The 16505-nt window shown below is 43.9% G+C and overlaps 1 protein-coding gene across 2 annotated transcripts in view; it reads right to left on the bottom strand.

The window, feature by feature from the left end:
- Positions 1–16505, bottom strand: part of Ocln (occludin) — a 52070-nt gene that overhangs the window by 26471 nt on the left and 9094 nt on the right. Inside the window, exons 1-3 of one of the 2 annotated variants that reach the window (XM_059276548.1) lie at positions 14745–14856; positions 11139–11814; positions 6502–6663 (exon numbers count right to left, since the gene is read on the bottom strand). In XM_059276548.1, coding sequence (XP_059132531.1) covers positions 6502–6663; positions 11139–11814; positions 14745–14794 — 888 coding nt within the window. In that variant the 5' untranslated portion in view covers positions 14795–14856. Of the gene's footprint in view, positions 1–6501; positions 6664–11138; positions 11815–14744; positions 14857–16505 lie in introns of those variants that run through there. The other variant, XM_059276549.1, reaches the window with a different exon arrangement.

Raw genomic sequence — 16505 nt, 5'->3', positions numbered from 1 at the left:
TAAAGCCAGGTGGTGGTGGTGGTGGTGGTGGTGGTGGTGGTGGTGGCGGCGGCGGCGCACGACTTTAATCCCAGCATTCAGGAGGCAGAGCCAGGAGGATCTCTGTGAGTTCGAGGCCAGCCTGGTCTATAGAGAGAGATCCAGGACAGGCTCTAAAAGCTACACAGAAAAACCCTGTCTCAAAAAAAAAGAAGAGAGAAAGAGAGAAAGAGAAAAAAGTATTCACAAAAGGGAAGAATAGAAGTCAACCTTCATAAAAAAAAAAAAACGAAGGCTTTTAGGAGGTACAAGTTCAATGTGCTTGGTCACGTGGAGGAGGTTCAGTTATGGCTTATTTCACGCTATCATCGAGAGTGAGCCTCACAGGCTAGGGACTGGCACGGTGAACAGAACTTGTCTAGTATGTATGAGGATCTGGGTCCCAACCCCCGGAGCACAGCAGGAGGAAACTCTAAAACACAGGACAGAACAAAGCACAACAGGAACCACAAAGAACAGACGGGAGGCTCTAAGAACATAAAAAACCAAGAGCCCTGTCCATCGCACTTGGATGGCTTGAAAAGAAGCCGGCAGACAAAGGAGAGAGACCTCAGGAATCTGGACGCACACGGTAAGCTTTATAGAAGAATGGCAGGAAGAAAAGGCAGCACAATCCAAAGGAAAGCGAAGCCGCCACACTATTGGAGTGATAAGATCACAAACGGCAGACAAACCTGCTTCGTCACAAAATGTTTTTAAATGAAACTCACAAAAATTGACAGGAAATAAAGACTGGTAACATCCAGACCAGGAAAAGGTGTTGGAAAACGAGCAATTCCACATGTAATCAGTAAGCGGATTGCGCAGAGCTTTGAAAACCTAGGCACCCGGGAGACAAGTTGCTTAGAGACAAACGCAGGCACAGATATGGAGTGAAGGGAATCTTCGCACAGGTGTTGGGAACGTAAACCAGTATGGCCACATAAAAAACAATACGGAAGTTCCTAAAAACCTCACAAACAGAACTCCAGCATGATCCAAGAAACACACTACTGGGTTATTAAAAAGACACATGCACTTGCACGTCTAACTCCCCTGCTACTCACAACACTCAAGAAATGTAAATGGGAAGTCAAGCGGCGGTGATGCACACCTTTAATCCCAGCAGAGCCAGGCGGATCTCTGTGAGTTTGAGGTCAGCCTGGTCTACAGAGCGAGATCCAGGACAGGCACCAAAACTACACGGAGAAACCCTGTCTAGACAAACCAAAAAAAAAAAAAGAAAGAAAGAAATGTAAATGGGACTGGAGTGATGGCTCAGCAGTCAGGAGCACCGGCTGTTCTTCCAGAGGAGCCAGGATTCCCATCACCCACACAACACCCCACACCATTTGTTACTCCAGTTCCAGGGGATCCGACACCCTCTACTCGCCTCTGCAGGCACTAGGCATGCATACGGTGCACAGCCACACATGCAGGCAAAACACCCATACACATAAACATAAAGAAATGCAAATAACCTAATAGTCCATCAACTAGTGAATGAATAAAGAAAATGTGGTACAGGGGTTGCAGACAGTCCATAGTTATGAGCACTTCCTGCTCTTCCAGGGAATTTGAGCTCCATGCCCAGCACCTGCATCCAATGCCCTCTTATAGCCTCCACAGGTACACACACACACACACACACACACACACACACACTTTTGCACGCACACAAATAAAAGTACATTTGTTAAATTCGAAAAAAAAAGTACATTTGTTTATTTGCTTGTTTTTGGTTTTTAGAGACAGGGTCTCACTATGCAGCCCTGGATGTCCTGGATGACCAGGCTGGCTCAAACTTACAGAGTTCACCCTGCCTCTGCCTCCAGTGTGCTGAGTGAGATTAAAGGTATGTACCACCACACCTCGAAAAATTTTATCGCTTTTATACTAAGAACTTATTACAAATTGTCACAAACAAGAGCCAGTATTTAAAATTCCCCAAACTGACAAAACCTAACAGCAACAATAGAACCAGGTTTGGCTTAATGATGTCCACAAAGAGAATGCCACCAGCAAAAGTGTGGGTATGGGGAATACACATGAAAGATTAAAGAAAAGAGAAAGGGGGAAATGATGTAATTTATATCTTAATTTTTAAAGAATTAATTAAAAATCAGAAAGGAAAAAAAGTAAATGTGTGGAAATTAAATCCCATGGTCATACAATTCACAAGCGATATATAAATTGGCAATTTCTTGATATCTAATGACTAAATTCTTCAAGTGTACAGTTAAATTTTACACTTACTCTGAGTGTGGTGGTTTGAATAAGAATGGCCCCCAGAAGGCTCATATATTTGAATGCTTAGCCATCAGGGAACAGAGCAGTTTGAAAAGATTAGAAGGATTAGGAGGTGTGGCCTTGTTGGAGGAAGTGTGTCACTGAGGGTGGGTGGGCTTTGAGGTTTCAAAAACCCACCCCAGGCCCAGTCTCTCGCTCTCGGCCTGTGGATCAGGATGTAACTCTCAGCTACTGTTCCAGTGCCATGAGTGCTGCCATGCTCTCCGCCATGATGATAATGGACTAAACCTCTGAAACTGCAAGCTACCAATTAAATGCTTTTTTCTTTTATAAGAGTTGCCTTGGTCATGGCATCCCTTCACAGCAATAGAACAGTGACCAAGACAGTTAGTATATGGATAGATACATTATCACACATTAATTTTTTGTTTGTTTGTTTTTGTTTTTATCGAGACAGGGTTTCTCTGTGTAGCCCTGGCTATCCTGGAACTCACTCTATAGACCAGGCTGGCCTCAAACTCAGAGACCCACCTGCCTCTGCCTCCCAAGTGATGGGATTGCCATCACCGTCCAGCTGCAAAATACCTTTCTAGAATGCACAAGGCACTGGATTCCATTCCTAGAATTGCAGAAAAAAAAACAAGAAACCCTTTTAAACACTGGAAAACAGCACTTAAAACAGTGTGGTAGTCTGAATGTAACTGGCCCCCATAATCTCATACGGAGTGGCACTATTAGGAGGTGTGGCTTTGTTGGAGTGGGTATGGCCTTGTTGGAGGAAGTGTGTCACTGTGGGGTTGGCTTTGAGGTTTTCTATGCTCGAGGCCAGCCTGGGCTACAGAGTGAGTTCTAGGAAAGGCACAAAGCTACACAGAGAAACCCTGTCTCGAAAAACCAAAAAAATGAAAAAAAGAAAAGAAAAAAGTTTGCAAATGTTCCCATAGATATGCAAAAGGATCTAGGGAATGGAGACTGATCCTAAACCAGAAGACATGGCAAGATTCAGAATGGTAATACATTTTCAGACCTATCCCAATGTGTAGGGCATATTGAATAACACTCACTTTAGTCCCGTCCCCACCCCACCAGTAAATATACAAGAAGTCTTTTGTTTTAGCACTCCACAATTACTAAGATCCCCACTTCCCCCAGCACTGGAGACTTTACTCAAGGCCCCATGCATGGATAAAAGTCAAATTCTGATCCGCGCTCTGCCCAAGTAGTTATATTTTGTTGAGACCAAAAGGACAAAGACTGCTGCACTTCACATGCATCTCCACCGCAGCGGCCAAGGGCAGAGTGAAAGCTGCTTGAGGAGAAATGCACAGAAGAGCAGAGAACTGGGAGCCAAAGGCTGCATCTGGGGTTGAACTGAAATGTCTAATTGAGTTCAACGGAATGAGCTTGGGCAGGCAAAGGAAGACCAGAAGAAAAAACAAATTATGTGAGACTAAAACACCCAAGGCACTCTACCACTGAGCTACACTACCAGCCAAAAGCACTGCCCTTTAAAGAACCACCTTTCACTTCACCACTTCCATGAGTTACTTACTACCTGTTGCCAAGTTATCAAACACACCTATAACTGATTAAACCTCCCTGACAGTCAATCAGGTGAGAGGCTAAAGGTCACTGTGACTCTAATATTACTGGTGCTGGTCTCCCTTGAGCTGGCTTATTTATTTATTGTTTTAAAGCCCTCTCGAAACCTTAAGTAAACAAACCCGACAGCCAGTGAAAACCGACACACCCAGAAACTTCGGCAGAACATTGACTTCACAGTCCGCCATGGACTGACCTATTCAATCGCCTGGAGCTAAAGATAGAAAGAAAATACTCCCTCCAAGGCAGCCTCAGACTTCACAGAGCAAATGGCTTCCTACAGAAGACAGGGTTAGCGCCCATCGCTTGTGGCAGATAAGTCACTCCCTTTCTGGTTCTCTTAACATGGTTTGTTTGTTGTTTTTTTTTTCTTTCACTAGCTAGAAATAGTTTCCTCTAAGCTTGCAGATTTCCTCTGGCATTTAGAATGCTAGAGCTGCCAGGCTGTGGTGGAGCACGCCTTTAATCCCAACACTCAGGAGGCAGAGGCAGGTGGATCTCAGTGAATTCGAGACCAGTCTGGGCTACAGAGAGAGATTCAGGACAGGTACCAAAGCTACACAGAGAAACCCTGTCTCAGAAAACCTAAAAAATAAAAAAAAAAAAAAAAAATAGAATGTTGCCGGGTGGTGGTGGCGCACGCCTTTAATCCCAGCACAATCGAGAGGAAGAGGCAAGCGGATCTCTGTGAGTTCGAGACCAGCCTGGTCTACAGAGCTAGTCCAGGACAGGCTCCAAAGCTACAGAGAGAAACCCTGTCTCAAAAAACAAACAAACAAAAAAAAAAAAATAGAATGCTAGAGCTAAAGGGAACTTTAGTTTACCAATAACCAACAGTTCTTTTGAAGCCCTCCTATACCCCACTGTCAGTGGCCACAACAACACTACCCTAGAGTCAACCAGAGTCCAGTATTCCCAACTAATTTTCATGGCAAGAAATCAATCTGGCTAGAGCTAGATTTGGTGGTAAAGGCCTGGGATCCAGGCTACATGGGAGACTTGCTTAGATTTACAAAATGAGTTCAGGTCCAACCTGGGCAAGTTAAGGAGATATTATCTCAAAAAAATGGGAAGTACAGGAGTGTGGGGAGATGACCTAATGGGTAAAGCCCTTGCCTTGGAAATATGAGAGTGTAAGTTTAGGTCCCCAGAACCCAGATAAAAGCCAGATGCGGTAGCAAGTCCGTAATCTAAGGTAAGATGGAGGCAGACAGGAGAATCCCAGGAAGCCACCGCCGCCGCCACCGCCCCGCCCCCCCCCCCCCCATCCCCCGGCAAGCCAGCCTGGCAAGGGCAGTACGAAGAGACCCCGGCTCAAACGAGGACGATGGCGACGTGGAAAATTCGAGGACATCCTCTGACATCCACACAGACCCATGACAAGGGCACATGCCTGCACTCACAAGCAGAAACGCACATACAATTCACTACATACAAATTTACAAAGATCGAAAAAGGAAGCAAGCACAAAAGCCTAGGGATAGAGCTCAGTGGCAAAGAACTTGCCTAGCACGCAAACTCAAGGCCTTGGGTTCGGTCCCCAGTAAAGAAAAAGTAGGGAAAAAAACAAGTTCTATAGCTGCATTTCAAAAGAGTCAGTCAGAGATCTGCCTGTCTCTGCCTCCAGAGCGCTAGGGTTAAAGGAATACACACACACACACACACACACACACACACACACACACACACACAGCGCTTGCTTGCTCAGATATTTTTAAAGATCGACTTCCTAGGCTTTCAGAAAATAACATCACATAGAAAGCCTGGTAATATTTGTTTGTTTGTTTTTTGAGACAGGGCTTTTCTGTGTAGCTTTGCAGTCTGTCCTGGAACTCTCTCTGTAGACCATGCTGGCCTCAAACTCACAGAGATCTGCCTACCTCTGCCTCCTAAGTGCTGGGAATAAGGGTGTGAGCCATCACTGGCTGGCTAAAGCCTGCTAAGATTCACAGTATATTACCCTCCCTCCTAAAATAGAAACCCCGTAATCTCTGTCTTCGTCACACATGAAGTACTTGATATGTAAATGGGATACCGAATGAGTCACTGTGGTTTACCATGCTGCTATCAGTGTAAAAAGTTGAGAAGTTTACCAACAGTGACCATTCCCAAAATGCCTCTGCCAATCTTTCTTTGGAACCTGTCCTGGAACTCACTCTGTAGCCCAGGCTGGCCTCGAACTCACAGAGATCTGCCTAGCTCTGCCTCCCAAGTGCTGGGATTAAAGGCGTGCGCCACCACCACCGCATGGCACCTCTGCCAATCTTGACCCCAGCCGATCCCATCCTGGGCGCAACAGTGTTGTCTCCAAAACAGTAAAGCAAAGAAATAAAGGGTGGGGGGAAGTTGCTTGCACTCTGCAAAGGCCAGGCTTTCTCTGTGACTTCCTAGTGGGTATTCCTTCCAGAGTCTGGATCTACTCACTCCCTGAGAACAGAAACAATTTCACCCCTTAATAAAGCAATTTCCATTTACCCACCTTTTAAAAATTCTGAGGAAAAACAGACAATTTATGCAATGTATAAACACAATAACACTAAGCATGAAGTTTAACAAAGTACAAAGAAAATTAGGGACAGACACCGGAAATTTTATAAAAGGTTAAAAGTGTTTCGTTTTGTTTACACTTACCCACTCTTCGACATTGGGGGGCTGCTCATCATAAATATGTTCTTTATCCCACAAAATATTGGACTTGTCATACCGGTCCATCTTCCTTCGGGTTTTCACAGCAAAAAAAACGATTAAAGCAAAAGCCACGATAATCATGAAGCCCAGGACGATGGCTATAGCCTAAAAGGAGAGGAAAGATATTGGCATAATTAAGTTTATTTGCTTTAATTGAAATCCACCTGCTAGGAGCTAAAACCCTTACCAAAGGGCCTGAGGACTTGTGGTTTCATAGGTACAAAACTAAAGTGAATTGCTACAGATTGGTCCTATCATAAAAACTAACCTCACCAACTGGGCTAAAGCTAGCAAAACACATGCAAAGCGTGCCTGGCTGCACGTAAACAGATCTGGACACACATCAAGTGATTCCATGCTCAAACCCTGCTAAAAGGTAGAACTGTGTGCACCCCACTTCAGAGCCACAGGAGATGAGTTCTGGATCATGTGCGCCTCTGTAGCTGCCATACTTTTATAAATACGTGAAGATAGCCAGCAAAGTAATGACAACAATGTTTTTGCTTGTTTATTTATTTATTTATTTAGACAATGTCTTAAACAGCCCAGGCCAGCCTCCAACTCTCTGTGTAGCTGAAGACGACCTTAACTTCTTGGTCTGCCCATCTATACCTCCCCAGGGCTAAGATTACAGACATATGCCCTGCCTCAATGTCTTACTTCTAAGTAAGTCTGAAAACGCCAATTTCAGAAGTAGCTTTAGATACTCAGTCCCACCTATAACCCTGTTGCTTGGCAACTCTTTTTACATTGTATGTAAGCTGGGCCATAGGGGATCTGTCTTAACATAAAGGAGAACGATATGAATCTAGCCAACCTATAAATTAGACCAAATGGAGGAATGACTCCTTTGATCTAGCAAGTTCCTTTGTTTACAGTGCCTTGTGACAATGAAGCCTCCTCCCCTTGACGGCTCGGCACCAGTGCCTGGCAGATGTATTAGGTGGCACACTGGCCTGGGCACACTTGAATACGAGGCCAGTACCGGTTATCTACTCCTGGGTAACAGCAGCTCTCCTTCCCGCTGTCTACCTCACAGTGACATCTGTTTTCAAAGAATATAGGTTTCAAGTAGCCAGAGGATTACAAGAGATGGCCGTGTGGTAAGATAGGCACACCGATTCTACCAGTTCTCAGTCCTCACCACAGACAGGCCTGAACAGTAACAGCAAGGCTCCGAAAACCTACACCGGCAAGGAAAACACTCCATCTTCAAAATAAAGACAGGCAGACAGTGGAGAGAGTCCAACCCAAAAGAGTGACTCATTCGGGAAAAAGAAATGAGAATTCCTGAGTCAAGAAGAGAAAAAAGCAGCAGCAGCCGCGGCGGCCTTTGTGGTTTACTGTAATTAAGGTGACTCACGGTTTCCTAAGGTAGCGTTTCACACCCCCAAAGCACATGGAATCACCTGGACAAAAAAGCACCAACACTCTAGAAACTACCAAATTCATGAAAGAAATGGAAAGATACCCTATGTTCACTGATTAGAAGACTTACAATTTCGCTGGGCAACGGTTGCACACGCCCTTTAATTTCAGCACTCGGGAAGCAGACGCAGGTGGATCTCTGTGAGTTCAAGGCCAGCCTGGTCTACACAGTGAGTTCCAGGACAGCCAGGGCTACAGAGAAACCCTGTTTTGAAAAATCCACCACCCACCCACCCACCCACCCAAAAAAAAAGAAAAGGAAAGGAAAAAAGAAGATTTACAATTGCATTGATCAAAAAATTCCCTGAAACTGGTCTATAGATTTGGGGCAACTCTTCAAAGCCCTAGCAGGTGGCTAGCAAAAATTAAAACTTATTCTACCATGCACTAGGGCTATCCTAAAGGATAATCCTGAAAACCAGATGGAAATGCAAGAAACACAGAACCTAGTCAAGATGATTTTGACCAAAGTTAGAGAATCTGTACTTCACAATCAAAACTTACTATAATATTAAAGAAAATAAAAAGACAGTGGGGTATGGGTGTAACGACAGAAATATAGATTAATGAGATCAAATGAGACTCCAAAAATAAATGTTCACATTTATGACCAATTTGTGTGTCTGTCTGTGTATGTGTTGCATGCAAGAGTATGCAAGACACTTGCACTCCTTGTGTGTGCACACTGGAATACTCGCCTATCCTAAGTGTACATGCCTGTCCATGAAAGGAGGTCCAAGGTCAACAGCGGGTATCTTCCTCTATCACTCTTCATTTTTTTGAGAAGCAGTCTCTCAGTGAACTGGAGCTTGACATTTCACCTAGACTGGCTGGCCCGTGAACCCCTGGGAGCTGCCTATTTTTGTCTTATCAGCACTGGGGTTACATGTGTACACCCACCATGCTTGGGGTTCTGGCACAGGTTCTGGGGATCCAGAAACTCAAGTCCCCATGATTGTGCAAGCATTCTACCCACTGAGCCATCTCCAGTCCCAGTCTCCAAACCCAGGGCCTTGTGCATCATAAGGAGGAAGCTTTCCACCAACGAGCTATGACCATTACCCGTACAGTCAACTCATTTTGGCACTGGCATGGAGAAAATGTAAGGGACGTGGGAAGGTAGTTCATATGCCTGTAATCACAGCACTCAAAAGGCTGAGGATCACAATTTACAGGCCAGCGTGGGCTATACAGTAAGACCTTGGCTCCTAAGAGGGGAAATGATTAAAAAGAAAAAGCAACTTTTATGGAGAACATTTACTTTCTTTGATAAGACACCAAAAACAAAAACAAAAGAAAAATCAGACAAATGAGAGTCTATCAAAACTAAAAAGTTTTGTGTAAAGAATATCATCAAAAAAAATAATAAACTTAAAAGGGGAGCTAGCAAAATAACAAATATTTACAAATCATTCGTAAGATCATAAAGACTTAAAACAGGCCAATTTTAATAATAAGATTCTGAATATCCAATGATGATAAATGTCCAATATATATATGAAAATATGCTCAGTACCACTGGCTATCAAGGAAAAACAAATCAAAATACAAGCAGGGCATAGGAGCACCCCTAAAATTAAGGCACTCAGAATGCTAAAGTAGGATTGCTGTGAGTTCAAGGACAGCCTGGGATACAAAGCAAAACCCTATTTCAAAAAAACAAACAAACAAACAAACACACCCAAAATGCCACCTACAACGAAGTACCATTTCATGCCCATTAGCAGGACTAGAATCAGACAGACAGACAGACAATGACAAGCACCAGTGAGGAAGCAGGACGGTTAGGACCCTGGCACATCTTTCGAGAGACTGTAAAATGGCTCAACCTCTTTGGAAAACTGACAGTACCTGGAAACGCCAGAGCCACACACGGCTCATCAATTCTAACTACAGGCATACTCGCAACTCAAGAGATACGAAGAGTCACAGGACAACTTGTACATCAAGGATCATAACAACATCAGTAACGGGTAATGTGGAAGCAGCCTTAAATGTTCATGAACTGATAGGTAAATAAAATGTGACACACATTCTTAAATCATTCATCTGTAAAAAGAAATAAAGGACTTATACGTGATAAAAACACAGATAAACCTTAAAAAAACATCATCGCCGGGCGGTGGTGGCGCATGCCTTTAATCCCAGCACTCGGGAGGCAGAGCCAGGTGGATCTCTGTGAGTTCGAGGCCAGCCTGGGCTACCAAGTGAGTTCCAGGAAAAGGCGCAAAGCTGCACAGAGAAACCCTGTCTCGAAAAACCAAAAAAAAAAAAAAAAAAAAAAAAAAAATCATCATGCTAAGTGAAAGATGCCAATCATAAGGGACCATACATCGTGAAAATTTATACAATACCAGAGAACAGGCAAATCCAGAAGGAAGATTAGTGGCTGCCCAGAGTGGGTTAAGAAAATGGTGAGCAAATGCTAAATGGACACAGACGTTTCCTCAGGAGACAGTGAAAATGTTCCACAACTATAGAGATGCTTACACAGTTCTGTGACTACATAACAAACACTGAGGTATTCTTTAAATAGGTAAAAATATATGGAATCTTATGCTGTGGGATGGTCTGTATGTCAAATGTGTTGCTGATTGGTCAATAAATAAATCACTGATTGGCCAGTGGCCAGGCAGGAAGTATAGGCGGGACTAAGAAAGAGGAGAATTGAGAGAACAGGAAGCTGGGTGAGAGAGACACTGCCAGCTGCCACCATGACAAGCTGCATGTGAAGATCCCGGTAAGCCACGAGCCATGTGGCAAGGTATAGATTTATGGAAATGGATTAATTTAAGCTGTAAGAACAGTTAGCAAGAAGCCTGCCTCGGCCATACAGTTTGTAAGCAATATAAGTCTCTGTGTTTACTTGGTCGGGTCTGAGCGGCTGAGGGACTGGCAGGTGAGAGAGATTTGCCCTGACCGTGGGCTAGGCAGGAAAGCTCTAGCTACAATCTTAATTATGGCTTAACAATGACATCATCCAGTCCCTCCCCCAACATTATGACATAATTAAAAGTAGGGCCTTGACATATTTTTTTTTTTAATGTTCCTAGACTGACTGTTCTAGCTGAGTGTCTACATACTCTAGTTGAGCATCTCTAATCTTATGGAGAGAAGGATGGGGTGTGGAAAAGAACAAAAACTACTCATACCTCCTGGGGATCCACCACACAGTAGTGATACAAATATTGATCCACGTAGAGTCCAGTAGCTCCAGTATAGAACTGATTGCAGAGGGCATATATTTGTGAACCGTACATAGATCCAGAAGCCTGGGCAGTTGGGTTGACTCCCATTATATACACGATTGTTGCAATAAACACCATGATGCCCAGGATAACGCTGACTATGATCACAATCAAGTAATATCTTCTTGTTCTGGACATTCCAGCTCTTATAACACTGGTAACAAATATTACCAAGGAGGCAATGAAGCAAAAGGCTGCCATGGCCAACAGGAAACCTTTGGCTGCTCTTGGATCTGTATACCCTCCATAGCCATAACCATAGCCATAGCCATAGCCATAGCCACTTCCATAGCCACCAAAGCCGCTTCCTCCATAAGGGTAGCCTAGGCTACCTCCAAAGATGCCAGTTCCATAGCCTCTGTCCCAAGCAAGCGTGGAAGCCACACAGGCAAATATGGCGATGCACATCACGATAATGAGCATAGACAGGATCCGAATCACTCCTGGAGGTGATGTCCATTTGTAGAAGTGAAGAATTTCATCTTCTGGGTAAAAGGAGTATGCCGGCTGGGAGAGCATTGGTCGAACGTGCATTTCCCCACCATACACATCATTGCTTGGTGCATAATGATTGGGTTTGCTAAAAGGGAAATAGAAAGACCCAAAGTTAAAAGTGCTTCGAATAAAATTAGCCACACAGATGAAACTACTTCAAATGCCCTGCTGAAGAGTAAAGGGGCGGTTGATTCTGTAGAACAGTCTGTGTTGTTGGTTGGTTTTGGTCTTTTGGGGGGGTCTACCATCCAGCTCCCAAATCAATCACACATGGAGTTTTTGTTTTGTTTTTTTGTTTTTTCAAGATAGGGTTTCTCTGTGTAGTTTTGGTGCCTGTCCTGAATCTTGCTCTGTAGACCAGGCTGGCCTCGAACTCACAGAGATCCGCCTGGCTCTGCCTCCCGAGTACTGAGATTAAAAGTGTGCAGCCAGGCGGTGGTGGCACACGCCTTTAATCCCAGCACTCGGGAGGCAGAGCCAGGCGGATCTCTGTGAGTTCGAGGCCAGCCTGGACTACTAAGTGAGTTCCAGGAAAGGCGCAAAGCTACACAGAGAAACCCTGTCTCGAAAAACCGGAAGAAAAAAAAAAAGTGTGCGCCACCACCACCCAAAAGAGACTTATTCTTTTTTTTTTTTTTTTTTTTTTTTGGTTTTTCGAGACAGGGTTTCTCTGTGTAGCTTTGCGCCTTTCCTGGACTCACTTGGTAGTCCAGGCTGGCCTCGAACTCACAGAATTCCGCCTGGCTCTGCCTCCCGAGTGCTGGGATTAAAGGCGTGCGCCACCACCGCCCGGCGAGACTTATTCTTAATTATGATTGCCCGGCCTTAGCTTGGCTTGTTTCTTGCCAGCTTTCCTTAACTTAAATTATCCTCTCTACCTTTTGCCTCTGGGCTTTTCACTTTCTCTTACTTCTGCAAATCTTACTCTTATTCCATGACTTGCTGTGTTGCTGGGTGGCTGACCCTCGGAGTCCTCCTTCTCTGGCTACTTGTTTTTCTTCCAAGATTTCTCCTTCTATATATTCTCCCTGCTGCCAGCCCCGCCTATCCTTTCTCCTGCCTTGCTACTGGCTGTTCAGTTCTTCATTAGACCATCACATGTTTTAGACAGGCACAGTAACACAGCTTCACAGAGTTTAACAAATGCAACATAAACAAAAGTAACACACCTTAAAATAATATTCTACCACAGGTCTGAGGTGGATCAAGTTCCCAGCTGATGCAGGCACTGCTGGTCTTGGAAACATACTTGACAATGACTACATTGTCTAGGACTACATCTAGGACATAGAGAGCAAGTGTTCTCCAAAATTTGCTCCACGTAAGGGTCATCTGGAAACGTGTAAAACATCAGGTAATGGGGCTGGTGACGTGATTCAGCGGTAAAGTATCGCCCAGTTGCACAATATTTCTGGGTTCCACTCCCAGCACTGGGAGAAAAAAAAAATCTCAGATGTTGCACATCTTATCAGTGAAATCATAGTGTGTGCGGATGGGACCCACACAGCTGTAGAACAATGTTATCAAGCCTTTTTTTTTTTTTTTTTTTTTTGTCTGTGTGGCACAAAGTAAGTGCATTTAAACCCAAACACCCACGCCAGCCTATTCCTAGCAGTCTTGTTCTTCTCCATCAGAAAGCACGTTCATTTTTTTATCTTCTGAAGACTGATTGCTGGAATTACCAGGCAGGCTCATGCTGGGCACTGTGCTCGGCAGTGAAGAGGTGGGTGTAAGTTAGAAGAGAAAGGGGGAAATACGAGAAGTAGTACAGTGAGAGGTAGAGCGAGCACTTGCCTAACACGCACAAGGCCCTGTGTTCAATCCCCAGCACCATCAAGAAGAACTGTGTGTGTGTGTGTGTGTGTGTGTGTGTGTGTGTGTGTGTGTGTGATACATATATTATATGTTATATATAATACGTATTTTATATATATATATAAAACTCAAGGAGTAAATATTGAGCAAATCACTACATAATCTATAATTAATTACATCAGGAGTGGCAGAGTAAACCAATTATACATTAAGAGCTCATCAGGGAATGCTCAACTGGATTCTGAATCTCTCTTATAAAAACTACTTTGCACATTCCAGTAATTTAATCATAAATTGACAAACTGTATCAGAGCCACTGACATCTGACCAAACTGAATCTGAGAACTTTAAGCCTTACACAATGTCTTGGGGGGCATTGGTCTCTTTGGGTTTTTTTGTTTTTGTTTATTGAGACAGAGTCTCTCTCCATAGCCCTGGCTGTCCTTGAACTCACAGAAATACCGAGTCTGCCCCTGCCTTCCAAGTGCTGGGATTAAAGGCATGTGCTACCATGCTCAGCCCTAGACAACATCTTAAGGCGAATACTAGAAATGGATAGTGTAGTTGCCTCCACAGGGAAAAACTATCATTTTGGAAACTATGCATAAGATGGAAATTCACTTTTCATTGTAAATCTTTGGTACAATTCCCATCATTAAGTGCAAAAATTGTTCAAATTGTCTGTTTGTTTGAGACAGTCTCACCACACAGCTCTAACTGGCCTTGTACTCCACACCCAGACACAGACTACCTCAAACTTGTGGTAATCCTCCTGTCTCTGCCTCCCAAGGACTAGGATTGCAAGAGTGCACACCATCCGGGCTTAGTTTGTTTGTTGGTTGTTTTGAGACAGGATCACACGTGGCCCAGACTGCCTTCAATTTCAGTATGTAGCCGAACAGCTGATTCTCCTGCCTCCGCCTCCCCACATGCTGGGATTAAGGTGTGTGATACCATGCCTGGTTTGTGCAAACTCAGAAATCACCACTTCATGCATGCTAGGCAAATACTCTACTAACTGAATCCAGAAGTGGTGTGGGGAGGGGGAGAGGTTTAGTACCAGGGATGGGTCTAGGTCTCCACTGCTGAGCTACAGTCCTAACCCTCGAGCTTAATTTTTAAAAACCAATACTTAATGGATGGAAATTTCTTTTACACGTAACAGGCCCCGTTAGACAAAAGGAATAATTATCTACTTACAATTCGTCAGGTCGGTAAGGAGGTGGACTTTCAAAAGGCCTCACAGACATGGTTGATGTCACTGGTCACCTGATGTTAAGGATGAGCAAGACTTCAGGCTCTTAAGATAAGCAAACCTAAGCAACAAAAGTAGGATGATGGAATTACTCCCGAGGCCAGAGAGACTTGCATCACAAAGAAATGTAAAGACTGCAATCTCAAGCACCCGTTCACTCCACAGCTACTTTTCTCATCCACTTTCATCCCACAGACCCTAACTCCTTAGGCACAGATAACCTAGCATTTCTCCTGGCACCAGGATTCACTCTGCATGGCCCTGGCACACAAGCATCTTTAAACTTAAAATTCTGAGTTACAGTCATGACAAACCTCGCATCTTTTTATAACATAGAAGGGGGAAAAAAAAATCTAAACAGCCACTACTAAGAACAAAAGCCCACAAAGACAAAGAAACAAACTTGAGGTTAGCATGAGGTTGCTCTTGTCTCAAAAAGATAAAGAAAAAATGGGGGAGAGAGGAAGGATTTGTTTCCCAAAATTAATTATTTGGGATCAGCAAGATGGCACAGGAGGTAAGGGTGCCTGCCACCAAATCTGACGACTAAATTCAATCCCTGGAACATACATATTGCAAAGAGAGAACCAACTCCTGCAAGTTGTGTGCCACAGCATGAGCGCACACATACACACACAAACACACACACACACACACACACACACACACACACACACACACTCTCTCTCTCTCTCTCTCTCCCTCCCTAGATGTTTAAATTTAAAAAATTCAATGATTTACTTTTTTGTTGTTTGTTTTGATTTTGTTTGGTTTTGACTTTTTGAGACAAAAATTTTTCTGTGTAGCCTTGGCTGTCCTGGAACTCACTCTGTAGACCAGGCTGGCCTCCAACTCACAAAGATCCACCTGCCTCTGCCTCTCAAGTGCTGGGATTAAAGGTGTGTGCCATCAGGCCCAGCTCAATGATTTACTTTTATTTTATGTACATTGGTGTTTGGCCTACATGTATATCTGTGTGAGGGTGTCAGATCCCCTGGAACTGGAGTTACAGATAGTTGTGAGCTGCCATGTGAATGCTGGGAATTGAACCCAGGACCTCTGGAAGAGCTGTCAGCGCTCTTACCCACTGAGCCATCTATCTCTTTAGCTCCTTAAATTTTTAAAACAAAAAAAAATAATAATAATTTCAATACCAGGTACAGCGGTATATGCCAGAAACCCCAACTACTCAGGAAGCTGGAGCAAAAGACTCTCGAGCTGGAGACAAGCCTAGGCAACACAGTAAGATCCTTTCTCAAAAACAACAAAAAGCTGAAGACTGTAGCTCCATAGTGGAAGATCTGCCTAGAATGCCCAGGGTCCTAGGTTTAATCCCCAACACTGAAAGAAAAATGATTTCTTATTACCTTTAAATGCTCATGTAAGATGGGAATGTGTACGAAAGTGCAAATGTAACAGTGTCTAGCACGTTAGTGCTTCAGAGTTAACTAAAGCACAAGCTAATTTAAAAGCATTCCCTTGGGGCTGGAGAGATGGCTCAGAGGTTAAGAGCACTGGCTGCTCTTCCAGAGGTCCTGAGTTCAATTCCCAGCAACCACATGGTGGCTCACAACCATCTGTAATGAGATCTGGTACCCTCTTCTGGCCTGCAGTCATACATGCTGAATACATAATAAATAAATAAATCTTAAAAAAAAAAAAGTATTCCCTTATTAAAAGTGATCAGAGCCAGGTGTGGTGGCACA

This window comes from Peromyscus eremicus, chromosome 11, assembly GCF_949786415.1.
Source record: "Peromyscus eremicus chromosome 11, PerEre_H2_v1, whole genome shotgun sequence".
NCBI lineage: Eukaryota > Metazoa > Chordata > Mammalia > Rodentia > Cricetidae > Peromyscus > Peromyscus eremicus.
This window is presented reverse-complemented; position numbering and strand designations above follow the sequence as displayed.